The sequence below is a fragment of the Phaseolus vulgaris genome, chromosome 8, assembly GCF_051622355.1.
Source record: "Phaseolus vulgaris cultivar YP4 chromosome 8, ASM5162235v1, whole genome shotgun sequence".
NCBI classification, from domain to species: Eukaryota; Viridiplantae; Streptophyta; class Magnoliopsida; order Fabales; family Fabaceae; genus Phaseolus; species Phaseolus vulgaris.
Genome location: NC_143505.1, coordinates 7,585,177 through 7,608,065, shown reverse-complemented (window position 1 = coordinate 7,608,065; position 22,889 = coordinate 7,585,177). Strand labels below are relative to the sequence as shown.

The 22,889-nt window shown below is 28.5% G+C and overlaps 2 protein-coding genes across 3 annotated transcripts; one reads left to right on the top strand and one right to left on the bottom strand.

The window, feature by feature from the left end:
• Nucleotides 1-482: 482 nt before the first annotated feature.
• Nucleotides 483-21,216, bottom strand: LOC137823705 (replication protein A 70 kDa DNA-binding subunit E-like). Its single transcript, XM_090293652.1, has 13 exons — nucleotides 21,058-21,216; nucleotides 20,697-20,964; nucleotides 20,533-20,629; nucleotides 20,355-20,460; nucleotides 8,740-8,745; nucleotides 2,321-2,588; nucleotides 2,157-2,253; nucleotides 1,963-2,084; nucleotides 1,796-1,880; nucleotides 1,591-1,723; nucleotides 1,360-1,514; nucleotides 1,049-1,169; nucleotides 483-542 (listed from the first exon to the last, which is right to left on the bottom strand). Exons 1-13 carry the CDS (start codon nucleotides 21,214-21,216, stop codon nucleotides 483-485), a joined length of 1,677 nt encoding a protein of 558 aa, XP_090149778.1.
• LOC150025372 (vestitone reductase-like) lies at nucleotides 10,012-12,166 on the top strand. 2 transcript variants are annotated; one of them, XM_090294254.1, is made up of 4 exons: nucleotides 10,012-10,282; nucleotides 10,868-11,392; nucleotides 11,623-11,812; nucleotides 11,895-12,166. In XM_090294254.1, exons 1-4 carry the CDS (start codon nucleotides 10,162-10,164, stop codon nucleotides 12,034-12,036), a joined length of 978 nt encoding a protein of 325 aa, XP_090150380.1. In that variant the 5' UTR covers nucleotides 10,012-10,161; the 3' UTR covers nucleotides 12,037-12,166. The 2 variants fall into 2 exon arrangements, with proteins under 2 accessions (XP_090150380.1, XP_090150379.1); XM_090294253.1 differs by having other exon boundaries at nucleotides 10,098-10,282; nucleotides 10,865-11,392.
• Nucleotides 21,217-22,889: the final 1,673 nt, after the last annotated feature.

Sequence of the window (22,889 nt, the reverse complement as noted above, 5' to 3'; positions counted from 1 at the left end):
CTCTCTGATTTATAAAGTTGAGTTAAATTTGTAATTTACTTCTCAGTAGTTATAATCTTTAAAAAAATATTATATTTATTTTTGTGAAAGATAAAGTAGTGATTTGTAAATTTTATGGACTTGTGTTTTTGTGTCTTGATTACGAGCGTGTAATAATTCAAAGATATACTTAAATCTATATTGTGTTTAATATTTAATGTCTTGTATGTGTTATTTAGTTTCAAACCTTAAAACACTATTTGTTTCTGGGTATGATAAATAAGGATGGAGGGGCGAGTGGGAGAGGTTTTTTGTTTGGATCAGTGTTTTTGAGAGTGTGGGTGCGAAAGGGAGAGTGAGGTGAAAAGATTTTTTTACTCTTCTCCTCACAAAACTGATAAGATTTGTGCGGATTACACCTGACAAAAGTGACACAAATACAAATTTACTTTCGTACCCTTCCATCAATAAATTAAATTTTGTGGGTAGTTTCGTGAATGGGTTTACAATGTGTTATAGTGCTGAGTGCTAGTAGCAATGGTGCACTTTTGCATGCGAATGAGCTATCAATGTTGCAGAAGAACTTATTTGTGTTCAGTTTAATTAACAGCACTATACATTCAAAATTATTTTAAATTGATTCTGGTGGTTGTTTTAAAGAAGCAGAATTGATTTTCCGAAATTTTCAAGTGCAAAATCGATTTTCGTATTTTGTAAAGGGTGCATAATCGATTTTTCATTTTTTCAAAGGATGCAGAATCGATTTTCCATTTTTTCAAATAGTGCAGAATTGACCTTCCATTTTTTCAAATGGTACATAATCGATTTTCGAGTGAAGGTTGATTTGTGAGAATCGATTATGTGACTTTTAAGGGTAGAACGAGAATCGATTCTCCCTTGTGTGAGAAAAGTGCTTGATTCTGTTATGTTTTTTTTTTTTTCAAATTGGATCTTGGGTCATCTTGGGTCTCGTTGCACTAGTTATTTAATATTAAAAAAAAAATATCAATTAATATAATAACCTTTTCTTATATGCATAAATAAACAAATGCATGGTTCGATAATTTACCTTATCATGACTTTCAAATAATTCGGCGCAAGATTTATTGATCAGTGTAGTGGCATCCCTGTCAAATAGAACGAAAGTCGTAGAATCCGTTTCATCAATCACTCGCAGCTTCAGCTTATACCTGAAATATAAACTACATAAAGGTTTACAAATTATATCTATAATTTAACGAAAATAATTAATAGTTAATTATTAACAAATTATTAATTAAAATAAGTAAAAATAATTAATATAATAATATAATAAGTAATAAGTATTAAGAAATATGTAATATGTAATTAAAAATAAATTCATGCAAGTACAAACACTACCTCTGTTGGACTTTGATAACATGTTTGTTATATTTCTCACAAAAAAACATTTTGGAATCAGGGTAAACAACTTTACCGCATAAGCAAGCTGTGTACCACCAATCGTCATCAGCCACAATATGTTTTATTGTAGCTAAGATAACAAAAGTGCTTTCCTGTAAAAAGAAAAAAAAATGATCTTCAAATATTAATAATCGATTTCAATAAACCTTTAAAAAACATTAGTAATACCTCTTTGCAATCTTTCGGGCCTTGAATAGTATTTCTATGAATGAAGGTGATGAATTCATCCTCAACATTCTGTTTTCCAGAGTCACACAATTGACTGAGTCCCTGTGTAGGAGAATCCATACTTTCAATCATCCTACAAATGTAAAAGTTGTAGTTAGAAAGGTTCATACATTTTAATTATCGAAAAATAATATATTAAACTAACATTTTCTTGAGTTCGGTTGCATCTTTGGACTTATCATTATATATTATTTTCGTACATTCCAAGCAATTTTGTATAAAAACCTTGTCTACATTAAAATTAAAATATAATGTAAATAAAATAATAAAATAAAAAATATAAATAAATTAGAAATTCACCACTTGACATACCCTGGAAAAATTTTACTTTAGCAAAATGCACACTGATGACAATATTTTCCAGCTCTCCAGATGACAGAAATGCATTGAGCTCATCAACATAGTTACCAAATAAAGTACACTCAATGTGGTAGCTGTTGTAAGTTAAAATTACAATTGTAAGAACAAATATTTTGGATTAGTTATGGTACAAAATATTAGCTTACCCATCAGCTTCAATAGAAATGGCATTTAACTTAGTTGTTGACCCTGATCTATTCAGCTCTCTTTGAGTTCCCACACCAGTTAATATTCCAATAACATCTGTAAAAACATATTCATTTAAAAACATGTTCAAAGAAATCTGTTGAAGTAAAAGAATATTACTAACCTACTAAGTAGTCCGTATCAAATCCAGGCGCCTTTAACACATAAATTGGTGTGTAATGAGGTTTTGGACATGAGACCAGATCATTACCAATAGAGGTTACTTTGGTTCCAAATTGAAAATTGATTTTGTATTGGTGACAGGTAGTGCGATAAGATCCTGAATTAGTAGACACACTAAAGAAATTGAAGGAATAAACTTTATCCTCAAAAATATCATTTTGAAATTTATAAATTAGAGTTCTTCTAACGGAAACATGAATTCTATCACCCTGAAAGATAGCAACAAACATTAAGCATGATTATTAAAAATGACATTAAACTGTAATAAAAAAAATATGAAAGAAAATGATAAAGTATTTTACATCTTTGTCTTGTATGACCATTTCCATGGAGAATGGAAACTTTGTTTTCTTGAAATCAGAAACAAACCACAAACGTATAACCCTTGCTATCAGGATCCAATTTTCACTTTGTGGATTAACATCTTTCACACAATTTTTATTTTGTCTTGACACAGACATTGTAAGGGTGACCTTTGAGTAAAAGGAAAATGTAGAATGCAATGGTCAATGTGAAACACAAAACATACCCATATACGTATCTATATATACTGAGGAGGTGGTACGGAATTATTTTCAAAAATATCAAAAAAACAAATTTACAATTTCAATGAATGACAAAAACAAAGTTAAGCATGTCAGGTTTCATACAGAAGAGATTAAGCCTATAAAAAATCGAAACTGTAAAAAGGGCAAACATTTCAACTTCCAAGATTGCGATTAATGAAATTGTGGTTTGAATTTGAAAAGTAAGGTTGAAAGTACACAATTTTTGAAATTGCTAGCATGATCGAAAAACCCTACTTTGCAAAGAAATGGAATTTTAGGTACGTTTTCAAAGGAGATTTGAAAAAGAGGATTCTTTTTTAGCACACAAAAAACCCTTACTTTGAAATTTCTGAAATAATACACAGATAGACAGAAAGTGGAAACCCTAACAGAGAAATCTTACCAATTTCATATAACCATAGACTCTTGCTTTTGCATGCGGACGAAAGAAGGAAAAAATCTTTCCTTGGTGCTTGATATACTGGGGAATCAATTTGAAAACATGAAAATCAAGAAACAAACCTATAAAAGTAGCGGTGCCGTTGACAGATTACTGAAACCGTAAACAAATCAAAGAGGAGAAAAAGTGAGATAATGACTTAACATAATCAGGTAATAAAAACAAAAGAACCAAATGAAAGAAAGTGGGCAAAAGTATAAAATCAGATCTTTGCAAAATGATATTTGAAAAAATGAAAACTTTTTAATACTTACTTAGCAAAACAGGAAAATGAAGATACAAACCTCTGAAAGTAGTTGTGGGGTTGACAGATTCATGAAAAAGGAAAGCAAATCAAAGAAGAGAAAAGGTTGGATACAAAGAGCACAAAACAATATTAATGACTTAAGCCAAGAAGGTAATAGAAACAAAAAAAAACCAATACAACGCACGCGGGTAAAGGTTTAAAATCATATCTAAGTTTACTGAAAGTATGGTTTCATGCAGCTCAGTGAGAGTATTCTTGCTGTGTTTTGGAGGAACAGACCAATTCCCCTTGATGATAAAGATGACTTCAAGGAATGAAAATCTTTGACTATTATTATGTACCCCTCATTTTTATGTGGGAACATGTTAGATTAAGGATTTAGGATGAAAATGGGAGTGTCAGATCTTAAAAGTTTAGAAAAGTTTTGAACCAAATGGGATATGTTTGACTTGAATCTATCTATAATACAAACTTTCTTAACACTTTCTCTGAGAAAAGACAAAAGATGAAACCTTTATTCTCTTTCAGCCTCATTGTTAACCACAAACCTGTGATCCTACCTTGACTATTAAGAAAACAAACCCAAACAAAAATAAATGAACTTCACATGGAGCTGAAATAACAATCAAAGGAGTACAGGAAAACCACAATCATGAGTTCAAAAATCTAAATGACTGAAAACTTCATGTATTTAATGGTATTTGATATTTATAAATTTTAAATTCTAATGGTATTTGTTAAAATTTTAAAATTTGAAATAATCGGAAATGTAAAATTTTAAAATTTGACATTTGTAATAATAATAATAATAATCTTGGAATCGGAAATATTGTGTGGCAGTCAGAAAAAAAAGATATGAATAAAAAAAGGTAATTAATGTTAATAATGTTGTTGAAATTTTTAAATTTTTAAATTTGAAAATCTGAAAAATTAAATATTTGAAGTTTATTAGTAATAATAATAATCTTGGAATTATAAGTGTGCAGAAGAAGTCAGAAAAAGAAGATACAAATAAAAAAGTAATTAATGATCTTGGAATTGTAAAATTTGAAAATATGAAAAATTAAATATTTGAAAAATATTAATAATAATAATAATAATCTGGGAATTGGAAATAAGTTTGCAGAAGCAGAGAAGTCAGAAAAAGAAGATATGAATCAGAGAGGTAATTAATGATCTTTGGAATTGTAAAATTTGGAAATATGAATAATTAAATTTTTGAAGATTATTAATAATAATAATCTGGGAATTGAAAATAAGTGTGCAAAAGCAGATAAGCCAGAAAAAGAAGATTTGAATCAGAAAGGTAATTAATGATCTTTGGAATTGTAAAATTTGAAAATATGAATCTATAAATATTTGAGAATTGGAAATAAGTGGGGCAGAATCAAAAAAAGAATATATGAATCAAAAAGGTAATTAATAATCTGGGAATTGGAAATAACTGTGCAGAAGTAGAGAAGTCAGAAAAAGAAGATATGAATCAGAGAGGTAATTAATGATCTTTGGAATTGTAAAATTTGAAAATATGAATAATTAAATATTTGAAGATTATTAATAATAATAATCTGGGAATTGAAAATACGTGGGCAGAAGCAGAGAAGTCAGAAAAAGAATATATGAATCAAAAAGGTAATTAATGATCTTGGAATTAAACAATTTGAAAATATCAAAAATTAAATATTTGCAGATTAATAATAATAATAATAATCTTGGAATTCGAAAAAAGTGTGCGGCAGCAGCAAAATAAGTCAGAAAAAGAAGATATGATTTAGAAGAAGATATGAATCAAAAAGGTAATTAATGATCTTGGACTTTTAAATGTATTTATAGATTTGAATTTGAATTTGAATTTTGAAGAATAATATAATGCGAATAATCTTAAGGTTAAAGTTTGTCTGAAGAGTACATTAATGCGAATAAAAAAATTAAATACATTAAATAAATGTCTCTTTTAAAAGTAAACTATACAAAATAACATTCCATAAGAATATTTAATATTAGATTACCAAATTTGACCATGTATTTAAAACAAAATTGATAACTAAAATAAAGTAAAGAATTAATTTTCTATACTCGACATTACAACAATTTGCAAATTACATCTATCTATAATAGTATTTGAATCTATATGATCAGAACATTGTCCTTGGAAAAATAAATTCTGAATACAATATTGAATTTTGAAGCACTAACAACACCATCATATGAATTGGGGTTAGTCCACTTTCAAAGATCAATTTGTGGTCTTCACACAGTGCATGTATCTGACAAAATTTCCTCCATCCACAACCAAATTTAACAGAAGCTTTTTTGGCCTTATGATAAAGATCCTAAAAGAAAATAAACACATGTATGAGATTTATGAAATAAACACAAAAAAACACCATTAAAGATTTTATCAGCAAAAAAAATAAACAATGAAAACAACAATGAGAACCAAGGAAGGAAAAGATTTCACCTTGATGCTGAAAAAAAGATGGATATGAACGAAAATTCCATTCCACCTCCACTACCGGTTGCTGCAGAAACTGAAATGTAGATGGAAAAACTCCAGAAAAGATTAAATCAACAGAAAAGTGAAAAATGAAAAAAAAAACATTTTGATGAATATCATTTTGATGCTTGAAAATCCATTCCACTTCCACTACCGGTTGCTGCAGAAACTGAAATGTAGATGAATATCATTTTGATGCTGTCAAAAGTATCAAAAAACACATAATCAACCATGTGAACAACAAAGAAACAAATAAACGGTAGAAACATGAAAAGAATGAAAATTTGATAAGAAAAACAAAAAAAAGATTTCATTTTTATGCGGTGGAACAAAGAAATCGTAAATGAGATTAACAAAATCCACCTTGGTGCTTGAACATGGTTGATATGAACGAAAATCTCATTCGACTTCCACTACCGGTTGCTGCAGAAACTGAAATGTAGATGGAAAAACTCCAGAAAAGATTAAATCAACACCAAAGTGAAAAATGGAAAAAAAAAAACATGAGGACAGACAAACAGAGGAAGGAAAAGATCTCACCTTGGTGCTTGAAAATCCATTCCACTTCCACTATCGGTTGGTGCAGAAACTGAAATGTAGATGAATATCATTTTGATGCTGTCAAAAGTAACAAAAAAACACAGAATCAACCATGTGAACAACAAAGAAACAAATAAACGGTAGAAACATGAAAAAAACGAAACTTTGATAAGAAAAACCAAAAAATATTTCATTTTTATGTTGTGGAACAAAAAAATCGTAAATGAGAAAACACAGAATCAACCATGTGAACAACAAAGAGGCAAATAAACGGTAGAAACATGAAAAGAACGAAACTTTGATAAGAAAAACCCAAAAAGAAGAAATAATAACCTGGAGAAATAGGAGAGAACCGCAGGAAACCCAGAGAAGATCCGTGCAGGAAACCCAAAGAAGAAAAAAAATCATCAGAAAAATGAAACTTTGATAAGAAAAACCCAAAAAGAAGAAATAATAACCTGGAGAAATAGGAAAGAACCGCAGGAAAACCCAGAGAAGAACCGTGCAGGAAACCCAAAGAAGAAAAAAATCATCAGAAACATGAAAAGAACGAAACTTTGATAAGAAAAACAAAAAAAAGTTTTCATATTTATGCGGTGGAACAAAGAAATCGTAAATGAGATGAACAGAATCCACATAACGGAAGAAATAGTCACCTGGAGAAGGAGAAGGCAGAAATGAAATGAAGAACCCAGAAATGAAGAACCATAAAGGAAACCCAGAGAAGAAGAAACCAAATGCAAGGAAAACGAAGAGAGATCGGGGAAGTTGAGTAATAGGAGAGAGAAAGGCTGAAAGTGTATATAAAGAAATATAGTATTTAAAGAAATGGGGTTTTGCACACGTGTAAGTCATATAGAGTGCCACTTGTCACTCCCAGAATGAGTTTCAGCTTGTTATTTTTAGATAAAATTTGAATTTTTTTCTTTTTGAATTTTTTTTAAAACTTACCCTGGAAGTGCCTTCTATTTGTTATTTTTATAAATAACTTTACTGTTTTTATTTTTATATTATTGTATGTTTAGTTTTTTTACATTTTTTATATTATATTTTTTATTATTAAAATATTCTTTAATAATAAAGATAAATTTGTAAATTTACATTTTACACCTTTAAAATAATTTCTAAATTATCTTCTAACTATCACATCACTCACAAATTTCAATAAACCATCCTCACAAATCCACTCTATCATCCCTCAATCCAAACAACCTCATATATCCTCACACATCCTCTTTAATCCACTCCCTCCCCTACCCACAAATCTCCACCTCAATCCAAACAGAGTATAAATGATTGGCTTTGTTTTAGGCTTCAGTTGATTTGACAATAAAATGTTAAGAAAGTGAGAGTTGGGCTTTTATCATTTTTGGTCGATAGATAGAAAACCAAAAATAGGTTTTTTTCTTTAAGTATAATGAATGTCTTATTTTGCTCAAGGCACGGTTGGTTGCTAAGGGGTTCAGCTAAACTGCTGGGTTGATTAAACTGAAACTTACAACCCAATCGTCAAACCTATCACCATCTACCTCGTTCTATCTCATGCCATTTCCTTTAGCGGGCCTATCCACCAAATCAACGTCAATAACGCCTTCTTGAATGGAGATCTCAAGGAGGACGTCTACATGACCTAGCCACCAGGATTCGTGTCCAACTTTCCACACTTAGTATGTAAACTTCATAAAGCGCTATATGGTTTAAAACAAGCCCTACGATCCTGGTTCCACAAGCTAAGTACAACCCTTCAATCCTTGGTTTTCATTCCACCAAAAGTGACACATCTTTGTTTGTTAAATTTCATTTTGCATACACCATTTTTATTCTAATATACGTTGATGACATTATCATCATAGGGTCTTCCATGATAGCAATTCAGCAGCTCATCTTGAACCTCAGTGCATGTTTTGTCCTCAAAGACCTAGGTCCGCTTCATTTCTTTCTCGAAGTTCAAGTCACTCATCTCCCTAATGGTGGTCTACATCTATCCCAACAAAAATACATCATAGATCTGCTTCATCGCACACACATGGATGCAGCTAAACCTCATCCTACACCCATGCAAACTAACCTTCATCTACAAATATAAGCTTCTTTCGCCATGCATGATCCCTCTATGTTTCGGTCAGTTGTAGGTGCTCTCCATTACATTCTTATCACTCGTCCAGAACTGTCCTATGCAGTAAACAAGGTGTGTCAATTCATGCATAGCCCACAAGACCATCATTGGAAAGCTGTCAAATGCATTCTTCGTTACCTCGCTGGCACTCACACTCATGGTCTGCTTCTTCAGCAAAGTCCTTCCCCAACCCGTCGTGCTTTTAGTGACGTTGACTGGGGTAGTGACATAGATGACTGAAAATCTACAACAGACTACTGTGTTTATTATAGTCTCAACATCATTTCTCGGTCTTCACACAAACAGGGAGTTGTATCGCGTAACAGCACAGAAGCAGAATATAGAAGTATTGCTACTGCTCTAATTGAAGTTATTTGGCTGCAATCTCTATTACATGAGTTGCATCTACCCTTCTCTCAACCACAATTGTTTTCAGACATCCTGCGTGCAGTTCTACTCAATGTCAATCCCATAATGCGCTCACGAATCAAGCATTTCGAACTAGACTTACACTTTGTCAGAGATTATGTTCAACAAAACTAAATCAGTTTGGTTCATCTACCTGCCAAGTTTCAAGTAGCTGCTGACATTCTCACCAAATCCATTTCTAGTCTTGCATTCTTGGATTTTCGTTGTAAACTTATGGTTGGTGTTCCACCCACATAAGTTTAACGGGGGGATGTTAGACAGTTATTTTGGTTTACCTTTCAGTTATCTATTATTTATCTAGTTGTTATCTATCTTTCATCTATTACATATATAAACAACTCTGTCCATTTCTGGTCCTGCATTCTTGAATTTTCGTTGTAAACTTATGGTTGGTGTTCCACCCACATAAGTTTAACGGGATGTTAGAGAGTTATTGTGGTTTACTTTTCAGTTATCTATTATTTATTTAGCTGTTATCTACCTTTCATCTGTTAGATATAAAAACAACTCTATTCATGTAGCTTAAACATATATAATAATTCTTCTGTTTTGATTCTATCTTATCTCTCTAATAAGAAACTAAATGAAAAAAATAAATAGAAAACTAATAAGAGGGCTATACAACAAGAAGAGAAATTAAGAATCAAACTATAACTTTTCAAAAATTAAAAACAAATAACAAATTGATAATACTTAAAGAGATACTTTATTAAAGAATAATAAAAAATTGATCTGTTTTTTTTTTTTTTTCAGAAGAAAGAGCAATGGTATCCTTCGCCACTGACAAAAGAAAGTATAATAGCCAATTAAAATCCGGGAGTGTTAGATTTTGTGTGCGTATGCATATATTAATCTATTATTGATAATTGAAGCAGAAGAGCATCAACACCACACCAGAGGTAGAGGAAAAGAAAAAGATTACGAAAAGAGTGGAAGAGTGTCCAAATGGAAGAGGGTAAAGGAAGAGTTTTTGTGACTGGAGGCACAGGGTTTATTGGCTCCTGGATCATCAAGAGACTATTCCAGGATGGTTACACTGTCAATACCACTGTCAGACCTGATCCAGGTAATCATTTATTTTTCAAAAATTTTACAAACACTGTTCAAAAGTTTCAAGATAGTTAACACAAAACACTTTGATCAAGTTAACCTCAATCACTGTTGATATTTTGGAGTTTGACAGTTAAAATGTTTCTGAACTAGAGAAAATTAAAAATAAGTGATGCATATAAATTATCTGTAATAAAAGACTTTTATGTGTAGAACAAATTTCCTAATAAATGCGTTGGAATGTCCACTTTAAAATTTTCCTAATTTCATAAACCATGTGGAAGACTAACTCTAATCTTAAGGTTGTTAAATGCTGTTGTAAAAGGGTATGAGAAAGTCTTTCAGCAAAATTCTTTTAGGTATTGTTGGTGAGTGTATCCTTAAGAATCCAATGGTGAGTTAAAAAAAACGTTGAACATAATCTACAAAGTTTTGTATTAGAAATAGTATCAATTCTTTTTAGTGTCATTATTGTTGAATCTTTCATATGTATCTCCACTATGCAACATGTATTTGATCATTTGTTATCAACATCATATGAATATGTGTAGTTTGACAAACTTCAAGATGTAGGTTGACAATGAGTTTATGTAATTAGCAGATGGCAAGAGGGATATGAGCTTCCTCACAAATCTTCCGGGTGCATCTGAAAAGTTAAAATTTTTCAGTGCTGATCTCAGCAATCCAGAGAGTTTCAGTGAAGCAATTGAAGGGTGCTTTGGGGTGCTCCACACTGCGACTCCCATTGATTTACAACTGAACGAACCAGAGGAAGTAGTGACCAAAAGAAGCATTGATGGAGCATTAGGCATTCTGAAAGCATGCCTTAACTCAAAGACAGTGAAGAGGGTTGTGTACACTTCAAGTGCTTCTGCTGTTTATTGGCAGCAGAAAGAAGATGATGTGATGGATGAGAGTTATTGGAGTGATGAAAATCTTCTTAGAGACTTGAAGCCCTTTGCTTGGTCATACTCAATTTCTAAGACAATGGCAGAGAAAGCAGTTCTTGAATTTGGAGAAAAACATGGGTTGGATGTTGTCACTCTCATCCCTACTTTTGTTCTTGGACCCTTCATCTGTCCTAAACTCCCTGGCTCAGTTTATACCACTCTCTCTTTCATATTTGGTAAGTGCTGCAACTTTTGATTTGTAGGACCCCTTTGAACATTCTTTGCTCATCAATTTTGACTAGTTATGTTGAATATTGTTACATGTCAAAGTAATCTTTTCTTGGATAACTAAAGATATGGAAGATAGATATCACTTTATTATGACTCTATCTAACTTGGATTTGCCAATATAAACCTCAAAAAGTTGCTTGTAAAAATTCTGAATGAACAGAAATGGATTATGCAGGTGAGAAGAATCCATTTGGTGCCTCTCGTCTTCATATGGTACATGTTGATGATATTGCACGAGCACATATCTTTCTCCTTCAGCATCCTAATCCAAAAGGGAGGTATAATTGCTCACCATTCATTGCAGATGTTGAAGAAATAGCAGAACTTCTTTCAGCCAAATACCCAAATTTTCAAATATCAATAGAGTGAGTTCTTGCCTCCATCAAAATTATTTCTTAAATTTATTACTGTAATTTAGTTTTGATTTTGGTTTTGTTCTTCTTCTAGCGAGGTGAAGAAATCTAACGATGTGAAGCTTCCACATTTAATCTCCAAGAAACTTATGGATGCTGGATTTGAGTTTAAGCATGGCATGGAGGAAATGTTTGTTGATGCAATTGAATGCTGCAAGGAAAAGGGTCATCTATGAACCATGATTAATAAGAAGATTAACATATGCATGAACTTCTATTTATGAATTACAATAAATACTATTTCTATACCTTCAAATGTTAGATAAGTAAATCAATCCAAGAATTATCATTGTTATTTTCAGTCAATTTTAAATTTGGTTCATATATATGTTTGTGTTACAATAAATTTTGTTTTTTATAATTATTATATATATGTAACGTAATCTTTCAATTCTATGTTTAAATTAATGAAAGCGTTAAATTCATGAAACGGGTGGAATATTTTTAATTTATCAAAATAGATAAATTTTAAAAATTTATTCACATAGACCAACCATTCTTAGAAGTTCGAATTTAAAATAAACAATCTACATTTTGAATTCATGACTTTTGTTTTCAACTTTGTTTTTAATTTTAGGAAAATTGTTTTGTTTTGATACACAACTTTTTTTTTAAAAATATTTTGCTTATATAAGGGAATAAGATTTTTATTTTGAAGTTGTATTATCACATCAGACTTTAATTTTTTTTTTATATATATAAACCATGTTTAAGTATACCATTTTAGTGTTTTAATTTTTTCTAAAAATATTTAAAAAGTATGTTTAAATATGACGTTTCTTTGTTTATTTTTTTAAAATTGTTAAACTTGCACGTATAACTTTTTTTTTTATATTTTGAATTGAGTTTATTTCGGGAATGATACTGTATTTTTAGCCTAATTAAAAGAAAATTATTTTAAAAAATTTAATAACTTATTTTTTATAATTGTAATGATTTTATAAATAATTTTGTAGTTTTTTCAACCTTGTAACGAAAAAATTTAAAAAATAAGGAACGGAATTTGCTCAATTATAAGAAATACAAAATATTATCCCATATACATAATGAAGATCTTAAACGAAATTGCAAAAAAAAATATTTATTAGATAAAACGTGTGTACAACTATGTGTAAGTTGATGAATTTATTTTATTATGAACATTTACTACTTCTACCTTCAAACTTTTGTAAAAATAGTGTGAAGGCTCGTTAATTCATGAATGACGTGTGAATGTACTTAGATGATAATGTTTTTGTAAAATAGACAAATATATTCGATTGAGTTTAAATAAATTTGAATGAGATAAAAATATGTTATTTATGTAATAAACTTGTTAATTTTGAAGTTGTGGTAGAGGTTTGTTCAAAAGAGAAACATGAGTTGAGTATGAATATTTTTTTTATTAAATGTATAAAAAATTGTACTTACCTTGTCGTACATTATTGATATTTGTTGAGGTAATATGTGATAGACATTGTGTTGAATATATTATTATATGTATTATATAATTTCACACAAATTGTCATTTTTTGGAATTCGTTTGAATTAAACCATTGTGACGATCTATGTTTTCCTTATGAAATTGATCCATGTTTAATAATAAGTCATTAGGAATAAAAATTGAAATTAACATAATAAATAAACTAACGAGTGTCTCACTTCATTTATGCATAAAGAGTACATAAAAATTGAAGTTAACATAATAAATAAAGTAGATTCAATTAGAATAAAATTTTATTTGTGCTCGATTAACCAACTTTTTTGATTGTAAGAGATTGAATATGTAATATAATAGGTGTTTTATAGGTAGACATTGTCCTTCTCTAAGACAAGACCATGTATCCTAAACAATTATTGTATGTAAGTAATTATTAAAAATATAAATATATAAAATATTGTATCTAAAAATAAATTTTTTTTTGTAAGTGAAAAACCAAGACTTGTATCAATAACTTCATTAGTCAAATGTTCAATGGAAAATACATGAAATCTGATCTAAAACCCCTCATTAAAGAAGTAATATACAACCTGCAATATTGTGATTGAAGTCAACTCCATGATCTAAAAATATATCAATAGAACTAAGCCCAAGTATAATTTGACTCATGATTTAGGTTTGATAACAATAAAATACACACTAAATGAACCCCATCACCTAATTTATTTAGCATCAATAAACTTTCAATGAGAGTTAAAAATGTATGTTCTTACAAGTTGCATATTCAAAAAATTATTGAAAAGTGGTATTCAACCAAAATATTTTAATTTAATTTCCTTTAGTAACATTTGTAATTTGAATGACCCACGTAAAAGTTCACATAATGTCACGAAGTCACCATTCCAAACACAAGTGAGAACATCTCTATCAATTAAAATACTAAGTTGTATATCACCTAATGGAAAAAAAAAATGAAAATATGATTTTTTGTTTTCCATTCTTATACTAATATCATTATCAAGTAATGATTGATGCTTATATTAACAAATGTAACGACTTTTCAAACCTAACTTGATGTATTAAAATCTTTACTCGTTCATCTATGATGTGTTAAATGCTTTATAAGTCAAATTATATGTTTAAAATAGATAGTCTTTAATTTCTTTTGCATAATGATTCAGTAACATACTTATTTTACATATTAGAAACATATCTATGGTTAAAAGTCATTGCTATGAAATAAGAAAAATTAAAATTTGACAATCCTAATAAAAATTATAGGTCCTATAATTTCAATGGAAAATCTTGTCAACCCTAAACCAATTTTAAACTTCAAATAATAATCTAATAACAAACACTTTGAATAAATTTATCTTTAAAAAAAAGTTAAACTATTTTAAACTAAATAAAAGTATGAGGTGTGATAATTTCAATTACTGATTGAAATTTGTAAATCCTAAAATACTTTTAAACGATTCAATAATTTAATAGGAAAACACTTTAAATAAATCTATTTGAATTCTCTTAAACTAAATAAAAATTCCAGACCCAGTAATTTCAATTTCAACTGATTTTTTAAACCCTCAATAATTTTAAACTATCCAATAAATGTCCAATAATTTAATTATTTTAATATAGCCAATAATTATTTACAAAGGTCGCAAAATTAAAAGGTATAGTATCTTAAAACTATTGAAACCTAACGCGTCACTAATATTTCTTATATATAATTCTCATTAAATATTTCACATGTTTTTTTTTATATAAATTATTACATGTTGTGGACGACGTGTGAGATCTCTCATATCATATCTTGATCGTGTTATTTATTTATTTATTTAAGTCGTGCATTGAAGAATTTAAATATTGTAAAATATTTAAACCAAACGCGTCACTAATATTTCCTATATATCATTCTCATTAAATATTTCACATGTTTATTTTTATATAAACTATTACATATTGTGGATGACGTGTAAGATCTCTCATATCATATTTTGATCGTGTTTTTTTTTATTTAAGTCGTGCATTGAAGAATTTAAATATTGTAAAAATAATTATTTGACTAGAAGAGACATTTTTACTTGAAAATATCATACGATTTCATTGACTGGACCTATATCTCAACAAAACTAGGAACAATTATATTATTGCATATTTGTATTTTTTTATTTTTATTATTAATATATATTTGTATTTTTTTTATTATGTATTAAATTTTTTATTTTAATAACTATTGTGTATGTTATTTTTTTTATTATCAATAAACTTAAATTAGTGGGTTTTTTTTTCACATATACAATTATATGTTTTTTTTATATCATATGTTACTTGTAACGTTTTAGAATGTTTTTAAATCAAATATATAGAGAATAATATATATACTTGTTTTTAACATAGATTGTGAAAATTATGTCATAATTTTTTTTTAAAATGTCTACTTATTGAAAATTATTAAAAGTCATTAAATTTAGTAAAATTATGTTTATTCTGGTTAAGACAATGATTTTAAAAAGACCTCTCATTAAATTATGTTCCATAACTAAAAAATAAATTAAATTAGATCTTCATAAAGAAAATTATAAACTAAATTAACATAATGCATAAAATAAAAAACTGAAACAACATTTTAAATAATAATTTTATTGTTCAAATTTGAATTGGAGTGATGATGAAAAAACATTATTTTGTGGTTGCGCATGTGAAATTAGAGAATAAGAAGTTATCACTTTCAATTTTTTATATATATAAAGCAAAGGAAAAAGTTAAAAAGGTTTGAATTATAATGCAGTACACTATTGAGAGAGTACAGATATTCTCTGTTATCAAATTACATATCGGTCACTGAGAAGACTTGTAAAAAACCAAATAATGATGATATGCACAAAAGAAAATACATAACAGATATTAGTTTTAAAAACAAATAAGAAATACCAAATGATCATAAAAATAGGTTTTATTTAATAACTACTCAGAGAAATGATGAAATGATTGAGATGTCTAAAATAAAATAATAAAATAAATATTTTATAAGGATAAAATTGAGAAGTAAATGTGTATACCATAAAAAGAGTTTAAGAGGAGAATTTTCTTTATATATAGGTATAAATTATGTTGTTATTGTTATATTATTATTATTATACACTATGAAAACTTACTATTTGAGATTGGAGGAAACTCAACAATTTACCTTTGATTAATTATATCAAACTATTACTAATAAAAAAATAAATTAATTGAAGACGGATAAAAATAGAAAAAGCAAGAAATAAGTGTTTTGTCATCATTTGTCATCATTGTAGATATTTTTTGCTTACTATAGAAATTTTAGATTTCTACTCGTTGGGTGTTGCAACAGTGAAGTCACCCATGGAACGTTAAACGATGTGAATTCATGCACCACTGTAAGTATTTTTTGTGAGTTTGCAATGCGTTGAGTTTTGAGTTTTTCTATTGTTGTCATAGTCGATTTTGAATCATATATACAAAAGCACAATGCATATAAAGAAGATGGAATAATTAGAACAAAACCATGCAAAATAGAAGAAAACAAAGGATAAAAGTACGTCAGAAAGGAGAAAAAAAAAAGTAAGAATGGAAGGTGTGTCTCGGAGAAAAGGATATGAGGGAAGAGAGTGAGACTTGAAACAAGTTAAAGTTAAGTTTAAGAAATGGACAATTAAGATAAAGATAAATGAGAAATTTTTATAGAGAGAAAAGTGGAAAGTTTTATTTGATTTTTAGATAATAAAATAAAATAAAATAAGATTGAATATGAAAAAAAAATAACAAGAATGTCCAAGATAACAATAAAATGACAAAATAATCAAAATAAATTAATAAAATAAAATATGAATAAATTCATGTACATAAAAAAAAATTATAAGGATGAATTCCGTGTATAAGTGAAGACACTGATAAATAAATAAAGAAGAAAATGACCTACTGTTATTATATTTCATAATTATATTTTAAATTTGAAATATATAGTTTTAATCTCTTAAATTAATTTATTATAAAGGATTTTGAAAACAAAAATATTTAACTTCGTATAGGGAGATTTTTTTTCAATTTAGGAAACCACAAATATAATTATTCTAAAAGTCAAAGATTAAAAACATAATTAACTTTGATAAGAACAAATGTATTAAATTTGTGTCGTTCATTTTTAATTTCTGCAATTAACTTATGTAAAAAACGTGAGTGCATAGTTTGTTTTGTGACGACATTGATGTTGATTTTCAAAGTCAAAATTAATACATCGTTCAAACAATTTGTATGCTTTCAAATTTCTTCATCACAGTAATATATTATATGGAGAAAAAGTTGAATTTCATTATTAATTATAATGTTCTATGTTGGTTTTTCAAAGCAGTGACTTTATAGTTTTATTTTTCAAATAGATATATTTAGAAGAATAATCAAAATTCTCAAATAATTAGTCTGTGAAAAGTCAAGTTTACTTTACAGTGTTGGAAGTTTCAACGTTTCTCAAATAATTAATCCCAGTCTTCTTTATTTTGTTTTTAATTATATAACTTGTTTAAATATTCAATAATGATTTATCACAATTTAAATTATTATTTTAATAAATATTATAAAATTTATATGTAGGATGCTTTTCTTCATTAATTATGGAAAATTGTTATACTAAGCTCATTCAAATTAAATCCTTTTAAAATTACACACCTCATATCATGTCACCGATCTTGAAATTTATTATTATTATTATTATTTATTATTATTATTATTAAAATGATATTATATATTTTTTAAACAAATCTCACTGAATTAATTTTGTTAGTGTTTATATTTCACATTATAAATAAAAATATTTTATAATGTATAAAAATGTACGAATCTTATCTTATAAATTAGTTTTATAAGATCAAATTAGACTTAAATTCACTTTCTAATATAATATCAGAGTTATATAAAACTTAATTTAACAAAAGTTTGTTGGATTCATCAGACCATCATTTATAAATATATAATCTCACATACAAGTTAACAAAATCTCGATGTGAAAGAGCTTGGAAATCCTATATCATTATAGATAAAAATATTTCATATTTTATAAGTATATGCAAAACTCACTCTCTGATTTATAAAGTTGAGTTAAATTTGTAATTTACTTCTCAGTAGTTATAATCTTTAAAAAAATATTATATTTATTTTTGTGAAAGATAAAGTAGTGATTTGTAAATTTTATGGACTTGTGTTTTTGTGTCTTGATTACGAGCGTGTAATAATTCAAAGATATACTTAAATCTATATTGTGTTTAATATTTAATGTCTTGTATGTGTTATTTAGTTTCAAACCTTAAAACACTATTTGTTTCTGGGTATGATAAATAAGGATGGAGGGGCGAGTGGGAGAGGTTTTTTGTTTGGATCAGTGTTTTTGAGAGTGTGGGTGCGAAAGGGAGAGTGAGGTGAAAAGATTTTTTTACTCTTCTCCTCACAAAACTGATAAGATTTGTGCGGATTACACCTGACAAAAGTGACACAAATACAAATTTACTTTCGTACCCTTCCATCAATAAATTAAATTTTGTGGGTAGTTTCGTGAATGGGTTTACAATGTGTTATAGTGCTGAGTGCTAGTAGCAATGGTGCACTTTTGCATGCGAATGAGCTATCAATGTTGCAGAAGAACTTATTTGTGTTCAGTTTAATTAACAGCACTATACATTCAAAATTATTTTAAATTGATTCTGGTGGTTGTTTTAAAGAAGCAGAATTGATTTTCCGAAATTTTCAAGTGCAAAATCGATTTTCGTATTTTGTAAAGGGTGCATAATCGATTTTTCATTTTTTCAAAGGATGCAGAATCGATTTTCCATTTTTTCAAATAGTGCAGAATTGACCTTCCATTTTTTCAAATGGTACATAATCGATTTTCGAGTGAAGGTTGATTTGTGAGAATCGATTATGTGACTTTTAAGGGTAGAACGAGAATCGATTCTCCCTTGTGTGAGAAAAGTGCTTGATTCTGTTATGTTTTTTTTTTTTTCAAATTGGATCTTGGGTCATCTTGGGTCTCGTTGCACTAGTTATTTAATATTAAAAAAAAAATATCAATTAATATAATAACCTTTTCTTATATGCATAAATAAACAAATGCATGGTTCGATAATTTACCTTATCATGACTTTCAAATAATTCGGCGCAAGATTTATTGATCAGTGTAGTGGCATCCCTGTCAAATAGAACGAAAGTCGTAGAATCCGTTTCATCAATCACTCGCAGCTTCAGCTTATACCTGAAATATAAACTACATAAAGGTTTACAAATTATATCTATAATTTAACGAAAATAATTAATAGTTAATTATTAACAAATTATTAATTAAAATAAGTAAAAATAATTAATATAATAATATAATAAGTAATAAGTATTAAGAAATATGTAATATGTAATTAAAAATAAATTCATGCAAGTACAAACACTACCTCTGTTGGACTTTGATAACATGTTTGTTATATTTCTCACAAAAAAACATTTTGGAATCAGGGTAAACAACTTTACCGCATAAGCAAGCTGTGTACCACCAATCGTCATCAGCCACAATATGTTTTATTGTAGCTAAGATAACAAAAGTGCTTTCCTGTAAAAAGAAAAAAAAATGATCTTCAAATATTAATAATCGATTTCAATAAACCTTTAAAAAACATTAGTAATACCTCTTTGCAATCTTTCGGGCCTTGAATAGTATTTCTATGAATGAAGGTGATGAATTCATCCTCAACATTCTGTTTTCCAGAGTCACACAATTGACTGAGTCCCTGTGTAGGAGAATCCATACTTTCAATCATCCTACAAATGTAAAAGTTGTAGTTAGAAAGGTTCATACATTTTAATTATCGAAAAATAATATATTAAACTAACATTTTCTTGAGTTCGGTTGCATCTTTGGACTTATCATTATATATTATTTTCGTACATTCCAAGCAATTTTGTATAAAAACCTTGTCTACATTAAAATTAAAATATAATGTAAATAAAATAATAAAATAAAAAATATAAATAAATTAGAAATTCACCACTTGACATACCCTGGAAAAATTTTACTTTAGCAAAATGCACACTGATGACAATATTTTCCAGCTCTCCAGATGACAGAAATGCATTGAGCTCATCAACATAGTTACCAAATAAAGTACACTCAATGTGGTAGCTGTTGTAAGTTAAAATTACAATTGTAAGAACAAATATTTTGGATTAGTTATGGTACAAAATATTAGCTTACCCATCAGCTTCAATAGAAATGGCATTTAACTTAGTTGTTGACCCTGATCTATTCAGCTCTCTTTGAGTTCCCACACCAGTTAATATTCCAATAACATCTGTAAAAACATATTCATTTAAAAACATGTTCAAAGAAATCTGTTGAAGTAAAAGAATATTACTAACCTACTAAGTAGTCCGTATCAAATCCAGGCGCCTTTAACACATAAATTGGTGTGTAATGAGGTTTTGGACATGAGACCAGATCATTACCAATAGAGGTTACTTTGGTTCCAAATTGAAAATTGATTTTGTATTGGTGACAGGTAGTGCGATAAGATCCTGAATTAGTAGACACACTAAAGAAATTGAAGGAATAAACTTTATCCTCAAAAATATCATTTTGAAATTTATAAATTAGAGTTCTTCTAACGGAAACATGAATTCTATCACCCTGAAAGATAGCAACAAACATTAAGCATGATTATTAAAAATGACATTAAACTGTAATAAAAAAAATATGAAAGAAAATGATAAAGTATTTTACATCTTTGTCTTGTATGACCATTTCCATGGAGAATGGAAACTTTGTTTTCTTGAAATCAGAAACAAACCACAAACGTATAACCCTTGCTATCAGGATCCAATTTTCACTTTGTGGATTAACATCTTTCACACAATTTTTATTTTGTCTTGACACAGACATTGTAAGGGTGACCTTTGAGTAAAAGGAAAATGTAGAATGCAATGGTCAATGTGAAACACAAAACATACCCATATACGTATCTATATATACTGAGGAGGTGGTACGGAATTATTTTCAAAAATATCAAAAAAACAAATTTACAATTTCAATGAATGACAAAAACAAAGTTAAGCATGTCAGGTTTCATACAGAAGAGATTAAGCCTATAAAAAATCGAAACTGTAAAAAGGGCAAACATTTCAACTTCCAAGATTGCGATTAATGAAATTGTGGTTTGAATTTGAAAAGTAAGGTTGAAAGTACACAATTTTTGAAATTGCTAGCATGATCGAAAAACCCTACTTTGCAAAGAAATGGAATTTTAGGTACGTTTTCAAAGGAGATTTGAAAAAGAGGATTCTTTTTTAGCACACAAAAAACCCTTACTTTGAAATTTCTGAAATAATACACAGATAGACAGAAAGTGGAAACCCTAACAGAGAAATCTTACCAATTTCATATAACCATAGACTCTTGCTTTTGCATGCGGACGAAAGAAGGAAAAAATCTTTCCTTGGTGCTTGATATACTGGGGAATCAATTTGAAAACATGAAAATCAAGAAACAAACCTATAAAAGTAGCGGTGCCGTTGACAGATTACTGAAACCGTAAACAAATCAAAGAGGAGAAAAAGTGAGATAATGACTTAACATAATCAGGTAATAAAAACAAAAGAACCAAATGAAAGAAAGTGGGCAAAAGTATAAAATCAGATCTTTGCAAAATGATATTTGAAAAAATGAAAACTTTTTAATACTTACTTAGCAAAACAGGAAAATGAAGATACAAACCTCTGAAAGTAGTTGTGGGGTTGACAGATTCATGAAAAAGGAAAGCAAATCAAAGAAGAGAAAAGGTTGGATACAAAGAGCACAAAACAATATTAATGACTTAAGCCAAGAAGGTAATAGAAACAAAAAAAAACCAATACAACGCACGCGGGTAAAGGTTTAAAATCATATCTAAGTTTACTGAAAGTATGGTTTCATGCAGCTCAGTGAGAGTATTCTTGCTGTGTTTTGGAGGAACAGACCAATTCCCCTTGATGATAAAGATGACTTCAAGGAATGAAAATCTTTGACTATTATTATGTACCCCTCATTTTTATGTGGGAACATGTTAGATTAAGGATTTAGGATGAAAATGGGAGTGTCAGATCTTAAAAGTTTAGAAAAGTTTTGAACCAAATGGGATATGTTTGACTTGAATCTATCTATAATACAAACTTTCTTAACACTTTCTCTGAGAAAAGACAAAAGATGAAACCTTTATTCTCTTTCAGCCTCATTGTTAACCACAAACCTGTGATCCTACCTTGACTATTAAGAAAACAAACCCAAACAAAAATAAATGAACTTCACATGGAGCTGAAATAACAATCAAAGGAGTACAGGAAAACCACAATCATGAGTTCAAAAATCTAAATGACTGAAAACTTCATGTATTTAATGGTATTTGATATTTATAAATTTTAAATTCTAATGGTATTTGTTAAAATTTTAAAATTTGAAATAATCGGAAATGTAAAATTTTAAAATTTGACATTTGTAATAATAATAATAATAATCTTGGAATCGGAAATATTGTGTGGCAGTCAGAAAAAAAAGATATGAATAAAAAAAGGTAATTAATG